The 22,466-nt window shown below is 35.0% G+C and overlaps 1 protein-coding gene across 2 annotated transcripts in view; it reads left to right on the top strand.

The window, feature by feature from the left end:
* mettl16 (methyltransferase 16, N6-methyladenosine) overlaps window positions 1-22,466 on the top strand; it is a 54,503-nt gene that overhangs the window by 4,788 nt on the left and 27,249 nt on the right. For both annotated transcript variants that reach the window (XM_087282741.1, NM_001003611.1), the window contains 1 exon segment: window positions 20,320-20,507. In XM_087282741.1, coding sequence (XP_087138867.1) covers window positions 20,320-20,507 — 188 coding nt within the window.

Raw genomic sequence — 22,466 nt, 5'->3', positions numbered from 1 at the left:
CAGGTGGGAAGGGGGCACAAAAGCATCCCGGTGCAAAAGAACAGCTCAAGTGTTTGAGAGCTGGAGGACAGGAGATTGTAATTGGGACACTGAGACGTGAAATGTGTCAGGGAGTGTGTGTGGGACGGATGGGGACTTTGTTTTTGGGGTTTGGTGTTTGATCGTTGACTTCGGTAACAATAAAAGTAAGAAGGGATCTTGGTATTTGAGTGGTGGTTGATTTCTCAAAGGGATTGAGTGGTGTTATTGAGTAGGGCTGTGCAACATATCCAAATATTTCAAATGTTCAAGTAATAAAGGTTTGAGTGATTTAACGCAAAAGCTGATTATGTTAAAGACTTTTCAGCATATCAGGAAATGCAGTTACATTTCAATGTGCATCTCTGAAACCAAGCAGAAAGGACATGCTGGATTTCTTGTACACCGCAAAAAAGAAAGCTCCTTTTCAAGTTTTATTTTGTTTACCTGATTGTTCTTGGTGTTTTCAGGTTGATAAAACTATATCAGTGGAGCAAAGTTGTGGTTATATTTATTTTAGTTTGTTTACACATTGTTAAAATTGATTATTTGTTTTGTGCAACAGAAAAACATGGCTGTCCACGCTCAGAATTTAGCTTTTTTTTTAACCCCCTGAATAATACAAAACAATTGTTGATATTACATTTTTTACAATTGTTGTTTTATTTCGCATGCCATCATATTTTTCTTCAATTCTGCACAACATTAAGAGATCAAAGGGGCTGATATATAACTGATGTGGCTGTGAGCAATATTGAAAGAAATTATATCATATATTTTTGTGTATTTTAATGTGTGTTTTTGTGCCAGTAATTTGACTAGTTATGCTTGTCATGGATAAATATAACACTAAAGAATTTGCTTCTAGAATGTGGCAGCAACTCATGTGTGATTAATCGAATCATTCATTCAGGCGATAAATTCAAACTTGCTGATTCATCTTGAAGCCAACCATAAATTAATCATTGACTCACTCGATTCATTCAAAAACACATTTTTAGGGCTGGGTGATTTGGCCTAAAATCAAAATCTCGATTAATTTAACATTTTAACTCAATTACAATTAATGAATGATTATTTTATTATTTTTTTGTTTTTGCCCTCATAGATCACTGACAAGTTTTTTTTTTTTTTTTACAGTAAATATGCTTTTTTTTAAAAGTTTTTTTTATTTTTAAATACACTATTTTTAAACAAAGGGTGCATTACTTGATTTTAAAATAATTGATGTAAGCCAACACTATCTATTATCTAATTATTTGTTATTGAACATCAACTCTGAACAACTAAAATTAAAACACACATTGCCTAAAACATGGCTGTCCGTGCCGCCTACCCTCGTCAACGCTACCAAACCGACCAATCACAAAGCTTGCTCTACGCGTCTTTGTAATATGTAGTTACAGTTTTTTTCTTAAGAGGTGCGTGGGTATGCGAAAACTGCACTGGACCATACATGTCTAATATTAGAATTATATAATAATAAATCATAATATAATAAGTATAAATTAGCATTAAAGGGCCATGAAACCCCCGTTTCAGCAAGGTGTTTTTACACCTCTAGTTTGGAAAAAGTCAAGAAAGTGGGTGTGTCTAGCTCTCTTTAGGTGGGAGTGTAGGGAGAGGGAAGGATTTGGATAAAAATGGGAGTTTCCATTTGGGCACATGGTGATATTCACCGAGGCAAAACAAACACACAGACACATGGGAGAAAGACAGGGACTGTGTTTAATGACAGTGATAGTGGCTGTGGAATATTTGATACAGCACGTCGTATAACAGAGAAATGCAGAGGTTTTTTCTCTAACTTAGATGCACTGGATAGGTAGCGCCAGAAAGCTGTGTGTTTAGACTTTAAGAAAAAACCCTCAATGTATATCGCAAACCTGACAATTTTTGTAAAAGAAAAAAATATATATATTTAAGCTCTTTGCACACTAAAGTCTAAAATGTTTGTATGTGTTTTTTCTGTATTAATATCCGAAAATTCGTCACGTATACAAACTTTGCACACTGAGTCTGATGCATATTAATTAATCCATTCTGAAAAAATTTCAGAGTCAATTTAAGGGCGATGTTCTCTTCTCTCTTCTTCAAAAATAGAAAAAGAAAGAGGAATAGGTTTTCATTTGTGCATACAATACTAGAGAGTAAGGAAAGTAGGCTAATCATCTTTATCAAAGCTGTGCTGGATTATAACCAAATGCAAAGTTTATCTCAGGAAATCAGTGGAATTAAACAAAAAAAATAGAACCAGATTACATTTTTTTATGACGGACCAAAGTTTTGGAGACATTGTGTCAATACAATTTACCAAAACGTGAGGTCAATTTTTTTTTTTTTTTACATGCAAAAATTACAGACAAAAATTTCATTTCATTCATGATTTAGGCTGCATTTGCACTGCATGCTTCAAGAGACTCAAGTCCGACTTTTTTCTCCCATGTGGCACAGTTCGGATATGGCTTCGTGTCAGCAGGAAAAAAAATCATATGGATTCAGATTTACTCAAATCAGATTCAGGCCTTGTTCATATGTGGAAATTTATCCAATATGAATCGGATCCGTGCCCTCGTGTCTGCCGTGTAAGTGGGTAAATTGGATTCTCACATGTTAAGGCAAGTTGCTCATCAATTAAAACGCCATAGCGAATGACTTCAAGTCTGATGCTTTCATTTCAGAACAGACTTCAGCAGAGTCCCAAACCTTAAATCTCATACACCAGGACTAAAAAAGCTTTTACAATGTCATGTAGCACAGCTAATTAAGCATGTTAACGATAGAAAGAGGGAGAGAGCGCAATATCCACAACCGATAACCTAATTTAAAACTACTGTATACATCATGTGCATAAATCACGCCATGGACATTGCATTAAAATGAGCTCTGGTTTAAAGAGGCCTAGATTAAAGAAGATGGTCAAATGAGAACTTTTCTGCCATAAACTATAATAAATCAACTTGTCAAATAATAATAATTAAAAAAATGAAACCCTATAAACAGATTAAGTACAGGAATGGAGAAAAGGCTGCTTTTATTTCTGCTTTTATTATCAGTCAACGCCTGTTCTTTTTTTTTTTTTTTCCTGGTCATTGCGCCTTTGCCTTGTGCTGTGTAAATGGAGACAATAATTTAAAGATGATTTAATCCGGTCATCAAAAAAATTGGATACAGTCACAAAATCAGAATTGACCATCAAGATCTGCTGTATAAATGCAGCCTTAGTAAGAGCTTGTGGGTTGAAATGAACTCTTTCCTTTGATGTTTGTCACTTTTGTGTTGAATGATTTTTTTGTTTTCTTGAGTGTAATAATATCACAAAGAAAGCTATAGTTGTCCTGTTTCGTCAGCCACAGTGCTGCTGGTCCTGTCTGGTCACGTCACACTTCCTCAGCAGGAGAAGTCATTATAGTGTGACAGAGCGAGAGCAAGATCTGTGGTTGAGAATGAACAAAAGAGAGCGAGTCTGTATTGACGTCTGTGCACCTGGAGAGGCTCAGCTGCTAGCTTTAGCGTGTCCATCTTTCTGCTGTCTTTTCTCTCAGGTGTGCTGTCAGGACTGGCCGTGGAGGCTCTTTTTGAAGATGCTGCTTGAAAAGAGCCCCGTGCTTCCTCACCCTTTGATTCCTAATGATGGTTTTGAAAATGGTAGCAACGCCCCTGGAGCTGTTCGCCTCTGCGGTCTAATTAGCAGAACTGCCCAGCCGCTCCACCACAAACTCCCTCCTCTGTTCGAGAGGCTTCTGCTAGCCTACAGATCTGTCCTTTGTCCTTTTGCTATAGCACACATATTATACAAAAATATCTCATCTTAAAATGTTTAAAGATGCGTTAGTGATAATGATTTAGTGAATTCAGTATTTTATATTGGTTGATGTTGCACATACAGCATACACAATAGTAATATCTTGTTATCTTTGACTGTTTCTCAATATGCATTTTTCAGCGTTCTTGCATCCTCGAACTCGCTCAGTCCCAGAAGTCAATGCGATTGAATAAAGGAGGTAGGAAGCACAGCTTTTTATATAGGTTTATTATTAAATACAGTTTATAAATAATAAAAATAGTTTCCCAGAGATGGGTTGCGGCTGGAAGGGCATCCGCTGCGTAAAACGTGCTGGATAAGGTGGTTCATTCCGCTGTGGCGACCCTGGATGAATAAAGGGACTAAGCCGAAAAGAAAATGAATGAATGAATAATACAAATATAAAAAATAATAATATAAAAATAAATAATATTAGTTTACAGATATAACTTATTTGTCTCAGAAGTTTCCCTGAATGATGGTGAAAGTAAACATACCATTAAAATTTAATAGAGGCATAAACACATTAAGGATGTTTATTTGCTAAAGTTTTTATAAAAATCTGTTTTATTTGTATTGTGCAAAGTATATTTGTAATGTTTTTGTTCGTTATATACATTTAAATGCTGTAATGTTTAAGAAATTTTCCGCTAATAACCCGTGAAGGTCATGTGACCATCAGGAAGAATGGAGCATCTCGTTTCTCACAGGATGCGTTCTCTGTTCTCGCGGTCTCCTTAGTTCGTTCTTCCGAGGTGACCTGGCAATACCGGTCTTCGCAAGAGCGCAAGTTCGTTCTCAGCGTTCTTTGAATTGAGAGCCTTTAACTGTTTGAATGTTTGTGGTCCTGGAATTTAAAGCTATATTTGTGGTTTACAATACACTGAATGGGTCAAAATTATGGATTTTTCTTTTATTCAAAAAATCATTAGAATGGTAAGTGAAGATCTTGTTCCATTTAAGATATAATGTAAATATCATACTGTAAATATATAAAACTACATTTCTGGTTAGTTCAGTCCCTGGTCTTTCCTCTTACCTCTACTCCTCATTTTGTGTGTTCACATGAAGGGGTATTCCCTTTAGCTTGAAGGCATAGAGCTAAGGGGAAAGGCTAGATAGGCCTTGAAATGAAAATTTGAAATTTTTCAGGACCACACTTGAAAACCAAGGGGTACGAAAAATACACCATCTACAACGGCACCATGGCTGCACACGGAAGTCAGGAAATGCACAAATAAGTGTTTTTTATCATTATTACGAAGTTTTACAACAAACAAGCTTATGTTTTCATATATTCATAACTTCGTTTGTGGTTTACCATCATGCTTAAAAAAAAAAAATATATATATATATATATATATATATATATATATATATATTAAAAAAAAAACCTTGCTAAATTTAACTATCTATAATCCATAATAACTCCTGTGAAGAAGTCCAGCAACACGCTTTCACATCTGACATTCAATGACACTTGAATACCCTGTCAGAAAAGTCTAGTGGCTGGGAATGACTTGTTTTACAGTGTCTGCTATAATGTTGATGTTGTTTTTTGTGTGTTTACGTTGATGAATATGGGCACGGTGTAAATGCACAGTACAGTTACAATCGTATTGCCACATTACATCATTATTGTAACTTTATATCATTGCCTTCAGTGATTTCCCAAAGATGAATACGAAAAATAACCCAACTGGAATATCAGAGATTGCGATGACATGAGGTGTACAGGTGCTGTAGTGGTGTCCCATTTCTTCTGAGTAAATTTTGCCCTTCCCTGTTACACTTTCAAGGGCCAAGGGGAAGGGGTACAAAAGAAGAATTGGGATTGGATGTTAATTTAGACAATTTTCTCAGTATTTAGATTTTTTATTAATTATTATTATTTTTTGAACTCTTGGATTCCAGATATTTAAATAGTTGCATCACGGCCAAATATCCAAATTATATATCAGTGAAAGCTTATTTTTGCAGCTTTAAGGTGATAAATAATCATATTATAAATCAAATATAACTAAGACGTGTGTGGTTTTGTGGTCCATTTTTCTGATGCGATTTGATGATAAGTAACGAATAAGGAATGTGAACTATTTAATGAACATAATTTTTTATTATTTTGCGATTGTTTTTATTTATTTTTTATTTTTACCAATTTAATTCTGTATAGAACTCAGATTAAATATTCTCTTCACAGTAGCTGAAAAGTGTTTTTTTTTTTTTTGTTGACCATTGCTTTGCGGTCAGAAACGGTAGTGCATATACACCTGATCATCTCTAATCCTCACTCGTGTCTCATAACTTATGCATGATTTTTTTAGAACAAAATTTCAGATGGCACTTGGAGGTTTTTGCATCTGAACTCTTCACTTGTTATATTGAGGGTTTTTAGGGCATGTTTGGAGACATCATTGACCTTTTATTTTGCTCACAAAAGCCATGTCTAGTCCCGGATGATGCTTAATAGATTGTGTGTATTCATGTGGACATGTTTGTGTGGTCTGACCACCTCAGTATCAGCAGTAGGAAATGACATTGTTAAAATGTAAATGAATTCTGCAGCAGGTGTTAGTTTGACACACATTTGCATGTTGTTGTTTTTTGGTATAAAACTGTAAATCTGCTGCTGTCATCTGCAGCAGATGTACGTTACAGCGAAGTTGCCATAAACCAGAACACATGCTCCTCATCTCTCATTCACGCATATACTTTCTCTTCCTCAATCATCTCTTTGAATGTAGTGCCAGCTCACTGTGAAGTGTGCACTACATTTTCATCAAATTAAGTACAGTACATGATAAATGAGCTTGCAAAACCTGCTATTTTAAACTTAATCTTCATTAATATAAATAGTATTATTATAATATTGATTAATATTAAAATAATGTATTAGTTTATTTTTTTTATAATTTATTTATTTATTTTTGCCGTTGGGGTGTTTTTATCCACTCTGGGGAGATTTTGTGTCTTTATTTGGCCACAACTTTCTGTTCCAGCAAATTAAATGATTTTTAGTGACATCTTATTTTGATACATGTTTTGGGAAAATGCTTTGAAATTGTTTCAAGAACTCAACAATAAGTTCTGGGAAAATTTGCTACCCTTTTGCTATGTTTGTGGCTGTTTTTGCTCCATTGACCTCTATTATAACAGCAGTTTTTGATTGCAATGTCGTGACACCAAATAATCATGCGTTCTTGAATGTTGGTGGTAAAATTTGTTAAGGGTAGTCAAATTGGACAATACACAAAGGTTAACTTTTGTTTATGTTTATAAAAACTATCGAATAGTTAGAATATTATATATTGTTATAACTGTTTAGTATTTTAGTACCCAGTGTTGGGGAAAGTTACTTTTAACAGTAGAGCATTACAATATTGTGTTACTCCCTCAAAAACTAATTGAGTTACTTAATGTAAAGTAATGTCTTGTATTACTTTTGAGATACTTTTGCGTTACTTTTCTTTACCTGGCTGAGGTTTGATCTCTTTCAGAACTTGCAGGTGTTTTTTCACCTTTTTATCAAGAAGCTCTGCATTTAACAACCCCCAATATAACCTACACCTTTATTTTCCTTTAAAAAATGTAGGATAACATTATATTTTGAGAGTTTTCTGAGCCCAGAGCTATACAAGCTGTATATACAGATTAATGAAAACATGTAAAGTAATGTGTTTGGTAATTTTGAATTAGTTTAGTAAACACTGTCCATTGAGATAACGATTGCAGTAAAGCCTAAGAGTACTAACATGAAATAATTTATATTAAGGCAAAACTGATTTTAAACCTTTAAAATGTTTAATAAAAAATGAACAGTACGACGATAAAAAAATCACCAAATCATAATAATTTTTTGAGCTTCATACATTAAATAAATTGCTTCATGATGCCTTAACCTTTTTAGTTATGAATTAATAGTTTTACATCGAAAACGTGAACTGATGTCAATCATAAATGAAGGTGTGGTGCGGGTGTAGTGCTTCGTATGCAGTTTTGTTTTTCGTTTCGCTGTTGTCAAGAGTTTTACTTGCAAATAATCTACACTTAACAACAATCCACTTGTTTTCTTCGAGGAGTTCAAAATAACAAAAATCCATTGCAAAAATGTAAGTCTTAGGCCTGCCGTTGTTTCTGTTTCTGTTAGTACCATGTTCTTTTTAAGGGCCCTCTCCCTCACTCTCTCTCTCTCTCTTTTCTTGTGCTATGCTTAGACATTTGCTCAAACCGCAGCAGATCTGGTATTTAACCAAAACTTCACCAGTTCGTCCTGCAACTTTGTCCTAAGAAGTGGGATTTGCCCAAATATTAAGTCTTATACTCATTATCATTAGCTTCTTCTTTTCTTCGTTTTGGACTCCAGACATTGGCTTGCTGGTTGGATAAGCTTCCTTCCATTTCTTTCCTAAGTCTCTGGTGCCAGAGCTTGGAGGATAGGGTTAATCTGGGAAGAGAGGGATATATGGTACGACAAGGAATCCTCTCCCCCCATCATTTTTTTTCTGCTGCCGCTGGAGGAGAAAGATATGAAAGAAGAGATTTGGGGAGCAGATGTCATCCAGAGAGAGAGCGATGGGATTAGAAGGCATGAACCAGAGAGATGACGTCCATCAGTTGCTCATAGACAACCTGGAAGAATATAGTGAGCATTAAAAATTTAGATTGCAGTGTGACCTTTAAATATAAACCCACCAAACATCCCTGTTCTGACATAAATGTATTAAAGAGATTGTTCTACCAAAAATAAAAATTAACTAGCTGTTTACTAAACTTGAAATGGTTCCAAACCTTTGACTATTACTGATATTTTGAAGAATGTTAGAAAACTGTAACCATTGTGTGCGTTTAACCAGCGGTGAACTATCAAAAGTCTGATTATTTCAAGAACAGTTTTTTTATACGTTTACACGCAAATCAGTAAACCGGCTTTTTAGAATACCGTGTTTACATAGGGTTCTAATATTTGCCAGATTTCTCATTGGCAGTGATATCATCACATCATAATCATCAGCAGCTCAAAAGTGTCGCCGGAAATCTGTCAGTAGCTGTGCTGTTGTATGGTATCACTTCTTTACATTACCTGTAGATACAGCACTTTATCTTTTTTGTTTTTTTGAAGACTGTGTTAGTAGACAATGCAATTTTGTGCTTTATGAAGACTAAGGGCCAGAGTGTATAAAGTTTTACTGCCACCAGTGTCTAGAAATGCCCACTCAAGCTGAATGTCTGTCTGCAGTAAGGACTTGTGGAAGCATGTGGGATACCTCGCATGCATATTGCATAGCCAGAAATGTGCATATGAATAAACTGCTTGAATGTTGGTAAAGGCATTTACATGCAATAAGGAAACTTCTAATCAGATTTTAAGTCCTTACTGATAAAAGAAATCCAAGTGACAATATTACATGATTTTCTGCATATCAGCTTATTAAAGGTAATAATCCAATAATCTGTATTTAATATGATTAAGACAATACTCTGATTAGAAGTCTACCATGTACCATGTATATATATATATATATATATATATATATATATATATATATATATATATTTTTTTTTTTTTTTTTTTCTTCTTTTTTTTTTCTCTAATATCTCGTTTTTGATGGGGCATGCATGAAATGTTCCTGAATGAAAGCAAAAGTGCCAAACTGCAGTTAAAGTTGACAAATTAAAATTTAAACACCCGAAATTATATGAAACTCCACAGGAAATGTGAATAGCGTGATGATGCAACAACGTTTATCAAATTATGCGCTTTAACATGAAAAAACGGTATCATGAAAAGAACATTCAAAAAGCCACTCATGTAAACGCCTTAATCATAATATTGTCTTATTCAGATTAAGGCAAATAATTTCAATACTGATGTCCATGTGACCATAGTCATTGTTTCTGAGCACACTAGCTTATAGATATCCTTAAATAACATACTGTACTGACATCTAAAAAACTTCATTTTAATTTCACAGGACCTTTAAACATAAGCGTTTTAGGATTTGCATGTAAATACACTCATTTGCATCCATATATATAAATGTAAATATATATATATATATATATAAAAGTCAAAGGTTGCTGGTTTCCAACATTTTTCAAAATATCTGCTTTCATGTTCAGAAGAGAGAAACTTAAACAGGTTTGTGATAAGTGAAGGGGGAGTAAATGATGACAGAATTTTCAGTTTGGGGTGAATTAAGCCTTTATTTTTTTTTCTGACTCAGGACATTACTATTTAAACTTTATTTTGTCTTTAGCCTAAGAAAATATAGTCTGTCAAAAGAACAAAACATGGAACGTTATACTACTGCTGATCAAGTAAGCATTTGAGAACTTTGCCTGATGAACAGAACATAATTTTAATTTTTCTCTTCCATCGCAGATTTGAAATCTTATTGACTTTGATGGCACAAGCTTGACATCATGACACGTTTGCTTTTGTTGCTGCAGTAGATTAAATAATTGATTAACAATCAATTACCAATTTATGTGGCAGTATTTGGTGCAAATAATGAGTATACAGATTTAAAATCACTCTCTAATATTCCTTAAGGAGCAAACTGTCCCCTTAGTTTGATTATTCATTGAAAAGAAGCCTGTAAATGATCTCTCAGTGCTTTCTATGTGCAGCATTAATCTCTGCTGGCTGGCAGACAGTGAGTTGCATTATTGATGCTGCACATGGCTGTCCTGGGTGAGGGTCTTCTGCTGAAATGTTGGGCATAATTGCGTGGCTTCAGCTCTCTTAGAGATGCGGGCTCACGCAGGGGGGTTTCCTCATATCCCTCATCCTCTCTGCCACTCGTTGCAGGACTAATCCTAGTTTTAAACTTGCCCTTCCATCTTTGGGGAGCTTTTAATGCATGACAGGTTAGCCATCAGCTTGTCTCAAAATAATTGAATAGCTAGAAATGAAAATTCTGTGAACTATAAAAGGAGAGATTTTGAAGCTGCTCTTTTTTTTTTTTTCCCCCTCATAGTGAATGATATTGGTGACCGTGGCTTTTAAATGGTTAATTCTGCTTACATGGTCATGATACATGCTAAAACCTAATAGCTGCCAGTATATCATTCATAACTAGTCATCAGTTATGCAAATTATTGTTGTTCTGAATCAGGTTATCTTTCGTCCAATCCATATCCATTTTTTTAAACAAAAAAAGGAAAATGAAGAAAATGGCCGTTTTTTTTTTGTTTTTCATTTGGTCACAAGAAACAAAAAAAAAAAAGATTTTGGCTTCATTTTCATTTTTTAAATTTAGGGTAGGAAAATGGATAAACGACTTAAAAATTAATTATACATATGCAAGCGGTGCTGAAACGCCAACTTTCCTTTGATTGGTCAACTAAATCTGAGTTGTGTATATATAACGTGTATATGTAACATATATACATAAATATACAAACATATATATAAAAGTTTACATATTCTGTCATTTGATCAGTTAGCAGGCTTACATTCATTGCGTATACAGAATAAATACATTAATTCATTGTTGTACAGTAAAATGGAGGTTGGACATTTGTAAAAACAATTTGACTGAATTAATACAAGGAGAACTGTACACTGTTATTTTACATTTTACCTTTCATTATTCAACTTCTATACCTGAATATAACCTGAATATATAATCTGTTTGATTCTGTGGAAAACCATAATAATAATAATCTTTATTTAACCAGGTGAGCCAATTGGGATGCAGTTCTCATTTAAAATGATGACCTGGCCAAGAGGCAACATAAAAAGCAGATACAGTACAAAGCAGCAGGGACACAATACAATAACAATTTTACAAATGCAGAATTGCTGATTATAACAACTAAAAATGAAGGAAAAACTAAAAACAAGCACAGTCTACTATCTTTTACTATTGACTGGATTGAGTTTTTAAAAGCTGATAGTGGAAAAAATGTGTTTAGTTTTAAGGTCTGCTCCAGATGATACCAAACACCAGCAGCAGAAAACTGAAAAGAGTAGCGACCAAATGAAGTGCGAACTTTGGCTATGCAAAAGTTAATAAAACTACTAAAGCGCAGATTTCAACGTGTTTCCTAAATGTTGAGAAGTGACTGTAAATATAGTGGAGTTTTCCTGATAAGAGTTTTGTAAATGAACAGAAACCAAAGAATTTGTCGACATGATTGAAGAAAGGGCCAATTCAATAAAGAATACAGTTGACTGATTAGATGGCGCACCAGTAACAAAACGAATTGCTGCATGGTAAATAGCATCCAGTTTGTGAAGGAGAGTTTTTGAAGCTGATCTGCAAATAAATCTCCGTGTGGTGGAAATTCAGTTACATACATTATAAAATTTGACAAGCTACATGTTCGATTGGGAGGTGAGACTGAAATATAGATGTTCAAAGTTGAAGCTGAGCGCTGATGCAACTGATTCATCCTGTATGTCACTGATGACCTTGTGGGCATTATAAACTAGATAAAAAGAGAACACACTCTGATTTGGCTTCTCTCACTCTGCAGAAACCTGCGTTGCTGTATGATTGTGTGACTTTTTTTGTAAAGAATAAAACTTTAAAAGACACTTTGGGTAAGAATTTGTCTTCTTGACCACTGAGAGAGCCTCTTTAAAGAAAATTAATCCATAATCCAGAATTGGTAATACTGTTAATTTGACCAAATGCTACTTTGAAGAGTGCGTAAAGGAAAATTTGTTTCTTTAAAGAAAACCAATACGTGCTTTTAACCTTTTTGAGCAATTCATTTATGTGAGTTTCAAATGACAGTTTATTATCTAACCAGATACCAAGATATTTGTTGCAGTCAACATAATCTCAGTTCCGTACAATTTAAGAGGAATCTCAACATGTGTTAATTTTCTAGTAAAAACCATACATTTTTATTTTATTAGCATTTAAAACTAATTGAAGATTGGTAAACACACGTTGGTAAAAGCATAAGGTTTACTTAACTTTTTTACATTTTCTATTGTAATAATTTTTGTTTGCAATTTCCTCTTTTTTTTTATACATGATTCACACTAGGGCTGCACGATTCTGGCAAAAATGTCAATAACATATTTTTTTTTTGCTTAAAATCAAGATCACGATTTTCTCACGTTTCTGTAGATGTAAAATAGCGGTTAGCATTAGTAGCTTATTATTGTTATTCTCAAACGTGGTAAAACATCAATAATAATAATAATATTAGGCCTATGTGTAGCTCTACTGTTGCTTAAAATGCAAAGTTTTGTACAGTCATTATGGTGGACTTGAACAGACTTCAAATATGTTGTGGTTGTTAATTCACAGTAAAATTATGACATCAGAATATAACTATTCATAATTATAAAACTGAATTATTATGTCTCGGACATATGCTTGTCATTTGTCATTGACAACATTATTAGACCATTTGTTTTCACTGGTCAAATGAGACCGTTGTCATTATCAGATTCCCTTGTGTTATATTCAACATTATATAGACTAGGGTTGTTATACTGACACAGTAAACATACAACAATCATAACTGTAAAATGGGTTATGATCATATGAGGTGCGCGCTGGCTTCATTTTCACTTCAGAGTGCGGCTCATGGCTGCTCTCAAACGATCACTTTGTGCAACAAACTGAATGTTATTTACAACTTCATTACCTGTTATTATGCAAGCGCACATTCTCAGAAGTAAACAAACAGCTCGTGGTCAGCTCACATGTGATTTTGCGGCCGTGAATACATCATTACATTTAGACAGAAATTACATTTTTGGGTGAATTATACCACATAAATACAGTATGTGACACGTTTAACACCATTTGAAGTTGTCCAAGGTTTTGTGACGACTTGTGTGGCCGCCTTTACGCTTCTCTCCTGACCTTGAAAATATAATTGGCTGAATCGTAGAAAAGCTGAATTAAGATCGTGTGTAGGATCGAGATCGTGATCTTTTTTCGATTAATTGTGCACCCAATTCACACCCATGAAAAAAATGAACACAATCTAAACTAGATTCTTAAAGTTTGAGGACAAACTTTGAGACTGGCTTGTGAACGCCTGATGGTAATAGTTTGTTTAGTTTAAACCGTTTTAAAAAGTATGAAAAGATGAATTGGCGTGTTACTAGCATGATTCTAGCATGAATTAGCATGTTACTAGCATGATTCTAGCATGAATTAGCATGTTACTAGCATAATTCTAGCACAAATTAGCATGTTACTAGCATGATTCTAGTATGAATTAGCATGTTATTAGCATGATTCTAAGATTAATTAGCATGTTTCTAGCTTGATTCTAGCATGAATTAGCATGTTGTTAGCATGTTTCTAGCATGAATTAGCATGTTACTAGCAAGATAGATAGATAGATAGATAGATAGATAGATAGATAGATAGATAGATAGATAGATAGATAGATAGATAGATAGATAGATAGATAGATAGATAGAGATAGATAGATCTATGCAGTGGAAGTCTATGGGACAGTTTCTAGGGTCCCATAAGTGGTTGCTAGGGTGTGGCCAGAAATTCAAAAGCTCATCAGTTATTGACAGTTAGGTAGTCTGAGTTAAATTAGCCCAGTTAGAAGTCTGTAGGACAGTCTGATGCAGAGTTATGAGGTCAAAAAGTTTGGTGCAATGTTAAGTCAATGGGATATTTTCAACGGTCCCGGGACATTTTTCGGAAAACCGAAAGTCGGATCAGTCCGAAAAGATATAGCAACCTGAGTCAGATCAGTTTGGAGGTCTGGTGTCAGTTTGGTGGTCATAGCTCAAAAGCTCTAGGAGGAGATAGAGTTTAATTTTTAGTCTCAGAAGAAAAATAGGATAACAATAGTCTGGCTTGCTACACAAGCCAGCCTAATTAAAGATTTCTTTCCATATAGAGCTATTCAAAATATCTGCTGAATATTCATCACACTATGTATCACAATGTTAGATTTTCCCAATATCGTGCAGCCCTAAAGGGGAGTAACTATTGACCATTTCTTTAAAACAATCTTCGTGCAGTTTGCCATTTATTTCTGCTCTCAAATTTTCAGTAATCTCAAAAAGCCTCAGAGTTCAATGTTGCATGTGTTTACTGCAGTGTTAAGCTGAAACCAAATCCCGGTTGACTGGAGATTTGACGTACTGACAAAACCAAAGAAAACCTGACGGTTGGTGGAACATCAATCCTCCAAAGGCCACTCGACTCTCTGTTATCTTGTTAAAACTGCACCGCTTGCTTCTTCGTTCCCTCACAAAAATGTTCCACATGCATGCTTTGTTTGCTAATGGTCAGGTTTGGGAGCATCAAGTTTGGGGGGATTAAAACATGGTAGAGGTGACCTTGCATTGCTAATGGGAAGATCCTTGCTGTGTTGCTGTGTAAACTCTAGTTAAAACCACATGAATCAAGTCTCCACTTTTTTTCCTATAAGTGAGCAGTAGTAAAAACATATTGATCGCACACATGGTTTGTACCATTTCTCATATAATGCAATACTCCACCTAGTCCAGTCTTTCTGTCTGTGTCCTTGATTCAGAGCATTGCAGTTTCCGAGTTTTATGCTGGAGTCGATCCGGCCTTTTATACACACAGCTCACGTCAGCATCCCTCCTCTCACACACTAACACACATCCACACTAACACACACTGCATGCGCTGTAGCAGTTACTGTGGAGACTGGCTGGGCTGCGGCACTCGCTCTTCATCCTGCATTCTAAAAATAGACCAGCAGGCTCGTCCTTTGCACAATGATTATGACCTGATGGGTGCACGGTCAGCTTCAGTCACACTGGATCCTTTAAACAAGTGTGTTGTTTCCACTCATTTTAAATAAGTAGTTTGAACAAACAACACGTTTTTTTTTTTTTTTTTCTTTTGAGTATGTATTTGTGGTCCTTCTGTTAGCTCTGGGTTTGTTTGTCAATAAAATTGCGATGGATGGTTTTATTATGGTAGGTAATCCTGGATCCATGGAAACCTCTGATCTGAAATTCACATTCATTTTTAATTCACAAGCTCACGTTTTTAAGATTAATAGTCTGAATTGAAATACTGGATTAATTAGGGCTAATGTGTTAATAAATCATGAAGATAGAGGTCTATTGGATTTTCCACAAGACAAATGTTTCCTCTTTGGTGTTGTGTTGGAAAAAAAGAAAGATGATTTGGTGTCTGACCAAAGACTTCATTTGTGGTTGTTTTTTTTTTTTAGCAGTTTACTGGGAGCGAGATCATGACTGTACTGATTTCTTTTAATGAAAACAGGGTTGCAGTTTAAACAAAATGAACTTTGTTTTGGTCTAATGATTGTTCAACACTTTGTTTGTCACAGTAGTTTGTTCTTTCATTTCCCTTGATCTATATTAGAGCCTTGTTTTATCTAATTGCTGATGCTGATATTTTCTTGAGGCTTAAATCTACATGTTAAATGGACCCCAAATTCTGAGACATCATGTAAAAAATGGTTGTTTTATGTTACTGCTTCACTTGTTTACACGGCAAAATCAGAAGCTTTTTTTACTTCATCTAAAAATTCTTAAACCAAGAAGCATTTTCCAGACAAGTAAAAAAGTATGGACTTGTTTTCAGAAATAACGTGTCCAAGTTAAGTGAGTTTTTCCTAAAAACAGGCAAAATAATCTACCAATGGGTTAAGCAAAATAATCTTGTTTTTGCTTTGAAATAAGATAATTTTGTTTAGCTTATTGGAAGATTCTATGGCTTGTTTTATGGAAAAACTCACTTAATTTTGATGTATTGTTTCTGAAATATACAGTGCATCCGGAAAGTATTCATAGCGCTTGAATTTTTCCAAATGTTTTTATGTTACAGCTTTATTCCAAAATGAATTAAATTCATTTATTTTCTCAATTCTACACACAATACTCCATAATGACAATGGGGGAAAAAAAGATTTTTTAAAATTGATGAAAATTTATTAAAATTAAAACTTGAAAATCACATGCACATAAGTCTGCCGTGAAGCTCTAAATTGAGCTCAGGAACATTCTGTGTCCACTGATCATCCTTGAGATGTTTAAGCAGCTTAATTGGAGTTCACCTGTTGAAAATTCAGTTGATTTGATATTATTTGAAAAGGCATACACCTGTTTATATAAGGTCCCAGGGTTGACGGTGCATGTCAAAGCACAAACCAAGCATGAAGACAAAGAAATTTTCTAGACCTCCAAGACAGGATTATCTCAAGGCACAAGGCTGTGGAAGGTTACAGAAAAATGTTATGCTGCTCAGAAAGTTTACACTGGCCTCTATCATCTGTAAGTGGAAGATGTTTGGAACCACCAGGACTCTTCCAATAGCTGGCCAGCCATCTAAGCTGAGTGATCGGGGGAGAAGGGCCTTAGTCAGGGAGGTGATCAATAACCTGTTGGTCACTCTGTCTGAGCTCCAGCGTTCTTCTGGGGAGAGAGGAGAACCTTACAGAAGGACAACCATCTGTGCAGCAATCCACCAATCAGGCCTGTGTGGTAGAGTGTCCAAATGGAAGCCACCCCCCGCTTGGAATTTGCCAAAAGGCGTCTGAAGGACTCAGACCATAAGAAACAAAATTCTCTGGTCTGGTGAGACTAAAATTGAAGTCCTTTGGAGTGAATGCCAGGCGTTACATTTGGAGAAAACCAGGGACGGCTCATCACCAGGCTAATACCATCCCTACACTGAAGCATGGTGGTGGCAGAATCATGCTGTGGGGATGTGTTTCAGCAGCAGGAACTGGAAGACTATTCAGGATAGAGGGAAAAAAATAATTCAGCAATGTACAGAGACATCCTGAATGAAAACCTGCTTCATAGTGCTCTTGACCTCAGACTGGGGCGACGGTTCATCTTCCAGCCGGACAATGGCCTAATGGACACCACCAAAATATCATTGGAGTGGCTTCACAACAACTCTGTGATTTGCAAAGTTTTTTTGTGACATGCAAGTTTTTTATTTTTAATAAATTTGCAACAATTTTAAAAAATCCCATTTAAATTTTCCCATTGTCATTATGGGGTATTGTGTGAATAATTTTGAGGAAATAAATGAATTGAATTCATTTTGAAATAAGGCTGTAACATAAAATGTGGAAAAGTGAAGAGCTATGAAATCTTTCTGGATATACTTTATATATAATATTTAATTCAATAAATATTAAAATATTACTAAACCCAAACACTTGCAAAGTAGTGTACATAATTTTCTAAAATGTAAGTTTTGCAAAGTTTAAATTAAAAAATGTTTTAATTTAACGCGAAACTTAAAATTACATTTTATCTCTATTATTTATTTATTTATTTTTACATTTTGTCTGGTAGCTTTAGAGATTTGAATGCCATGTTATTCATGCATTATAATTGCATAAGGGATAATGGAAATCCAGCTGGTTGTTCTCGCAGAATAAACCCAACAGGTTTATCGGTTTATTAACTTTACTACTTGCCACTACTTACTGCTTGCAAAAAGAAAATTGTTTGGAACAAAAACTACACTGTTGTTATTATTATTATTATTATTATTATTATTATTATTAATAGAAGTTTTATCATTATTATTCATTGGTATGTTGTATTCCAGAGAGCTGTGTAATGACATTTATGTCAGTAGTACTTTGTCCCACATATGAATGCCATATCACAACAGACACAAAAAAACTGAGAAGAGATGCTTAGAGATTTACTTAACATCTCAAATGTAATTTCCCAATCATTAAGCTATTTTAGACAGAAGCACTCTTTCTGCTTATGCACATCTCTTTACTTACAGAGCACCATCTCTCCTTAATGTCACACAGTCCTTCTGTGATAAAGAGCTCTTATGATTAGGCTGGGGTGCAGGTGGTTCTACAGGCTCGGCAAAATAGCATTTCACACACCATGGCTCTGTTCCACCGCATCACAGCCGTTGTATGGCTCACATGCACATCTTGCTTCCCTTCTGAGGTGTCAGACATGGTCTGCAGCATGGAGCGTTTAATTACTTCTATAGAGGTGTGAACGTACGAAAGCACCCTTAATTACACCTGTCTCAGTCAACCTCCCTGCTTTGATAAGCACAGACATGTGACATTACTGCCTCTGAGTCTGAATGCTCTGGTGTACATTGAGGATTTTGAGAGAAAGGAACCATTTTTTTGTAATGACTACACCACCCTACAGCACATTTGCTGAATGAAATCAGCCTGAAAATTCAATTTCTTACATATTTATAGCTATTGCTGCCCAAAATACCGTGTTTTTCTCTAACATATCACATTTTTCCATAGAGATATTGTGTTTTGCACACACAAACAGCTTTTCAGTTCACAGCTAACACTTTGAACTGTTGTAGTCATAGATGTTGTTATATTATAATAATGGGTTCATGTGTGTGTGAAGTCATTGACATTATTTGATCAAATATTTTCTTTCTCAAATTGTTAAGTTATGCACTTGGAATACTTCTTGTTGATAAATACAAAACTATTGACATGTTTTTTTTTTTCTTTTACTATTTTGAGATGTGCTTGTCGAAATGCAACCATATATATATATATATATATATATATATATATATATATATATATATATATATATATATATATATATATATATATATATATATATACACACACACACACACACACACATTAAAAAAAAAACTTTCAGTCTTATTTTGACAAACAAAAACTTGCATGTTGTTGTGGAAAGCTTTTAATTTTATTTTTCAAAATAAACCCTTATTATTCAGGGTCCTTTACCCAGGTTTTTTATTAACATGCAGTTAGTGTATTCTTACTTAAATTACTCGTGTTCTAAAATAGATTTGTGTCAACCTGGTGCTTAGGCATAGGATGATAACCTGTTTTAAAGTTTACTGCGGTTTTGAAAAATAAAGGTTTTAAAACCGTTAAAATTTTCTGTTATACCGATCTAAAGTTATTTGTAAGTTATTTATTTATTTAAAAAAAAAATAAAAATTTTAAACAGGTTTTTAGGGCTATTTTGAATTTTTTAAGGCAACAGTAGAAAAGGACCTTTCACATCACAAGCTACTGGTCAGTCCATGATTCAGGAAACATCTAAAAAACAAATCCCGTATGCACCAACATCCAGCATGCTGTAGAGCTGAACAGTGCAGTGGCTTTCTTTATATCCAAAGAAAAGTAAGATATTAAAAGATCCCTTTGTTTTTGAAACTAAAGAAAAACAGCAGAAGTCAGTGACTTTTTTTGTCAATGGTATTTATTGTTTCAAAATATTTTAAATGTAAAAAAATTCAATGGGGAAGAAAATTGTTGTTTTTTCCCCAGACGTTTAAAAAGAACATATTTTAGAGCAATAGTTACAATAACATGAGAACGTCAAACCGTGATATTTTTACCCGAGGTTATCATACTCTCCGAATATTATACCAGCCCATGCCTAATGGTGCTTCAATAGCTTAATGCATGGGTGTTTTTATGATTAGCGCTTATAATTGTAGCTGAATTGAGTATGTGTTGAGTTTTTAGCTGACCGCTTTTATACATTTCTATCTGTTACCCCCTACTAATCCTCCTTCCTCTCATAGGCTCAACTTTAAAGACCCAGAGGCTGTCCGGGCCCTCACATGCACCCTGCTGAAAGAGGATTTTGGCCTAACCATCGAGATCCCCCTGGAACGGCTCATCCCCACCGTCCCGCTCCGCCTCAACTACATCCACTGGGTGGAGGACCTGATCGGGGGGCAGGGAAACCCGCAGAGGGGCATTGACATTGGTATGCCAGCTCAGACTCATGGCTGTTATCCCGTTAAAGCTGTTTGTAGTTCCTCAGGCTGGTGGCACAGCGTTTGGCAGGGCTTTCTGTTGGTTCATACAAGCTGGTGAAGAGTAAGCCAGAGTTGGCAGTCACATGCCACCAGATCCTCTGGATTAAAACTCCTCCATCACATCACATTCATCCTCAGCCTGCATCGCAGTCCTGTCTCTCTCTAAATGCCTCATTATTTTCAGGATGATCAATGTTACAGTTGTCTTGAGAGAATCATGCAACTGCTGCAGATCCTTGGTTCTTCACATCCCTTAGGTACTCTATTAGATTGAGATCTGGTGACTGATTGAGTATAATGAAATCATTGTCATGAAAAGAAACCACTTTGAGAGGATTTGAGCTTTGTAAAATGGCGCATTGTCATAGCCTTCACAAAATGGGTTCACTGTAGTCATAAATGGGTTGCTGGTAGGGCTGCACAATTTATAGATCTGGAATCAATATCGCAAAGTGCGAATATGCTATAGACACATCACAGAATCTGCAAAGTAGAGTTGGGATTATTGTTGACCAGATATTACAGTTCTGAACATAGTGGAGTCATTTCATATTTTAACCTTAATGTGAAAGCTTACTGTTAAGGTCTCTGACTCTGTAGATATTTTAAGCAAATGTACAACATTTGACTGCAGTAGAATAAACATTTGTAGTTTAAAGATTAAGTGTGCAATTTATAAATATTTACACAATAAAAAAACGATAATTATTTTATATTTGATTATTTAATATCTGCTCCTGAATAGTGCGGGTCTCCCCAGAAAATCATAAATCATTGTTTATTTCATTTAAATCTTTCCTCTGTGCTATTAAACTTTGCTTGTCATTTTTTAAATTATATTTTTTGCAGATGCGCTCCCCTACAAAATCATCACAATCAATCAAAATCATGAATTCTTTACAAATATAGAATCCTCTGGGGAATTGATATTCATGTTGCAATAGATATTGGAGAAAAATAAAATATTGCAATGCCAGTTTTTTTCCACTATCATGCAGTTGTAGTTGCTGGCGTTTTGTTTACTGTGGTGTTTAAATGATGCTCTGGTGGTGCTAAAAGTTAGAGGGTTTTTTTCTAATTCTAAAATTTTACCAGAAGAGCTTCTGCACATAAACATGCAAATACATCCTAAAGTGTTGAAATGTTAATCACTCATCACTCCAAAATGATCTCTGAAAACTCTTGCTTTGGGTATAATTGGAAAAAACACATTTTATTTGAAATTACATGAGGTCCAAGGACATGAATATTGAACCATGTCTCTTAAACAGTCCAATTTTTTGTGAGCCTGTGCAGACTGCGAGGCTTAGTGCTCAAATCAGACTTATCCTCAGATCTGACTTATTTGCATAGCTGTTTTAAATGTGGCCAACATCAGATGTCCAGTGTGAACTGATCATGGTCCTAAATTGATCTGCATGCACGAAATAACTATACATGATGTAAACTTTGTAATTATAACACAATGTGTGTACCGTATTCTGTGACTGAAGCGCATTGTCAGATTATGCTTTACAAAGCTAGTCTGGACTTCTGGCATCAGAATTTTCCCACAGAACTGCCACAGGATAATTTCTCTCTATCAGCCAATTCTCTATAATCCTAGAGTAAGAAGATCCCAGCACATCAGCAGTTTCTGAAAATCTCAACAACCATGCTATTTCAGTCATTTCATTCACCTTTCTCCTTCATTCTGAGGCTTGTTTTGAACTTTTGGACCAGGTCTACATGCTCAAATTCATGGAGTTTCTGTCATGTGATTGGCAGATTTGAAATTTGTTTAAGTGAAAAATGGGAAAAAAGTGGTGCCTTTATTTCCTTTAAAGCATTGATGTTGTATCCATACATCTCCATCCATAGTTACGTCACTGGCCGTTTGTATCAGATTGTGTGAGTAATGTAGTTGT

Source organism: Danio rerio, chromosome 15 (assembly GCF_052040795.2).
Source record: "Danio rerio strain M-AB ecotype USA chromosome 15, GRCz13ab, whole genome shotgun sequence".
Classification (NCBI taxonomy): domain Eukaryota; kingdom Metazoa; phylum Chordata; class Actinopteri; order Cypriniformes; family Danionidae; genus Danio; species Danio rerio.
Note: the sequence above shows the minus strand (reverse complement) of the source record. Positions and strands in the feature narration are given on the sequence as shown.